At 41.4% G+C, this 2,675-nt stretch overlaps 1 protein-coding gene and 1 long non-coding RNA gene across 2 annotated transcripts; one reads left to right on the top strand and one right to left on the bottom strand.

Annotated features, from left to right (window-relative positions):
• Positions 1 to 1,645, top strand: LOC128039784 (uncharacterized). The gene is made up of 3 exons (XR_008194431.1): positions 1 to 369; positions 474 to 1,396; positions 1,485 to 1,645. It is a non-coding gene; the product is annotated as an uncharacterized LOC128039784 (long non-coding RNA).
• Positions 1,646 to 1,865: 220 nt separating this feature from the next.
• Positions 1,866 to 2,255, bottom strand: LOC128039947 (uncharacterized). Its single transcript, XM_052628887.1, has one exon. The coding sequence runs from the start codon at positions 2,253 to 2,255 to the stop codon at positions 1,866 to 1,868; it is 390 nt and encodes a 129-aa protein (XP_052484847.1).
• Positions 2,256 to 2,675: the final 420 nt, after the last annotated feature.

The raw sequence follows: 2,675 nt of genomic DNA on the forward strand, positions 1-2,675 counted from the left end.
GCAAAAAAAAAAAAAAAAACAAGCAGCAATAAAAGACCATTAAAGAAATCAAAAACAAAAACCCCCAACCATACCCTAGAAAACCAAAACAACAGAGGAAAACCAGACGAAATCTCCCCAAATACTGACCCAACACACCTGTATGAGATTGAAACGATTGATTTCAGAGAGAAAAAACTTTGGTGACCTTCATGGAGTACGAAATAGAGTTTCTCCATACCACAAAGCCATTTAACCCAGTCCTCAGCCACAGTCCGATCCACCACCTCCGGGGCTTCTTCAACCCAGTACATGGGCTCTTGGTACCGACGACCTTTGCTCGCGAGCACATACGCCGCCACGTTAGCTTTTCTACGAACAAAACAAAAGGTAGCCCTGTCAAAATTCCCTTTATAATCCTTAATGTTTTGGAGAACTGGCCTGAGCACCGATTTATCTTCTTCTCTTGAGTTAATCTTTTTAATTACTGTCAGCGAGTCTCCTTCAAAATGGACATCCTGGAATGTCATCTCTTCTGCAAAGGTGATCGCTCTTTCACACACGCAGGCCTCTGCTAAAAACGCATTCGCTACATCAAGGTGAGGGTAAGTACATGCTCCCATAATCTGACCCGATTCATTTCTAGCAATAATCCCAGAGATAGATACGTTGCTTGCTACATGAAACAATGCATCCAAAATTATTTTTATGCTGCCCCTTTTTGGAGGCCTCCACAATTCCTTCATAGTAGTCTGGACTGGTAATCTTAGGCCCAAATGGCCTCAATTTCCAGAACATACCCCTAGACAAAACCCACCAATTCATGAATTGTCCACTTTATCCCCTCGTGAACCAGTCAATTACGCATGTACCAAATAGCCCAATAAGATGTGACCATTAGTTTCCTGGTTTTGTTATCTGCATTAATAAACACCTGGCCTAACCATTCTTTGTAATATGAGGGCACCATCGTTGGAGTCACCGCAATCTTTAGATGCATCCATAACTGCTGCAGGATATGTCAGGACCGTACCAGATGCTCAGCAGTCTCCTCCGCGTCCTTACACAGTGGACAAACACCTTCAACTGACAGTTTTCTTTTAGCTAGGGTCTCAAAAGTAGGCAAATAGTTGTTATGTAATTTCCACACGTAGATTTTCACCTTTGTTGGAAGTTGTAGTGCCTACATTTTCTTGTAAAATTTTGTAATTGTAGCAGTGTCATATGGGTAAACACCCATACTATGTAATTCATCCTCAAGGAGGAGTTTTAACCCACTCTTGATTGAGTATTCACCAGACCCTTCATACCTCCGCACCACTGTTTCTGGAAGCCTTGAAAAAGTTAAAAAGGAATTTTGAGGACCCTCTCAGCTTGATCCGATCCAAGCAGCATGCAAATCCTATCTTCATTCCAGGTAACAGTATCATCATTAATTAATTGGTTCACCGTAGTCAATCTGATATTAATGTTCTGACACGGGACCCTCTCATCCCTACGTTCAGGCAGCCATGAATCATTCCGTATGTTCACTCGCTCCCCACTCCGAATGCTCCTCTAGGTAAGAGATGGGGAAGCACCTATTTTTGTAGACATAAAATCTGTTTGTGGAAAATATCTGGCTTTAAACACCTTCGCTAATAAACAAGTGGGCTCGGTTAATATACGCCAACACTGCAATATTAAATTTAGATAAATCACGGAACCCCAACCCACCATCATCTTTCGGCTTGCATAATGATAACCAATTGGTCTAACTGATACCTTGAAAAGATTTGTCATAGGACCATCAGAACTTACTTAAAATGCCTTCCAACTTACGACACAATAATTTCGGTAAGAGAAAGCATTACATTGCATAAACTAGAATCACTTGTAGCCTGATCTTATGAAGACCTCCTTCCCCCTACCGATAAAAATCGAGTACTCCACCCTTCGACCCTCTTACGGAATCGATCAACATGGTGCAAAAAAGCTCTCCTTTTCTGCCTTCCTACCATCATTGGCAAGCCTAAATATTTTTCTGGGTCTTGCACAATTCTAACACCCAAAACCTCTCCCACCGCATCTCTTTCTTGTGCTTCCACATTCGAACCAAAGAATATAAGAGACTTGTCAAAGTTAACCTCTTGACCAGAAACAGATTCATACTCCAAAACTAAATTACAGACAACCTGTGCATTTGCCCTAGAGGCATCGCTAAATAGTACGCATTCATATGCAAAGAATAGATGATTAAGAACAAACCTTTCTCTACCAATCTGTGCCCCCTTCATTTCCCAAGTCAACTTTGCCACATTCAATAGGGTAGAAAAACCCTCAGCACATAGCAAAAAAAAAAAAAAAATTGCTGTAGTCATCTCGAAGGCCAAAATGGATCACCGACTGCATCAATTACCCCCACCGTATAGGATACCGAACAAACAAACCTCATTACTAAAGTGACCCAGTCAGCATGAAGTCCCAAATTTGTCATCATCTCGACCAAAAAATCTCACTCCACTCAGTCTTATGCTTTACTCATACTGAGTTTAAGCGCAAAGTTTCCCTTTTTACCCATTTTTCTCATCTTGAGCAAGTGTAAAACCTTGTAGACAAAAACATTATCTGAAATTTGCCTACCCAGTGTAAAAGCCTCCTGGGCCTCATCTATGCAATAGTCCAATAGCCCACTCATCCGTCCAACAATGACTCTT

Source organism: Gossypium raimondii, chromosome 3 (assembly GCF_025698545.1).
Source record: "Gossypium raimondii isolate GPD5lz chromosome 3, ASM2569854v1, whole genome shotgun sequence".
NCBI classification, from domain to species: domain Eukaryota; kingdom Viridiplantae; phylum Streptophyta; class Magnoliopsida; order Malvales; family Malvaceae; genus Gossypium; species Gossypium raimondii.

Coding starts and splice junctions, on each gene's coding strand:
- LOC128039947 (XM_052628887.1), bottom strand. CDS start 2,255: ATGAAGGGGGCACAGATTGGTAGAGAAAGGTTTGTTCTTAATCATCTA.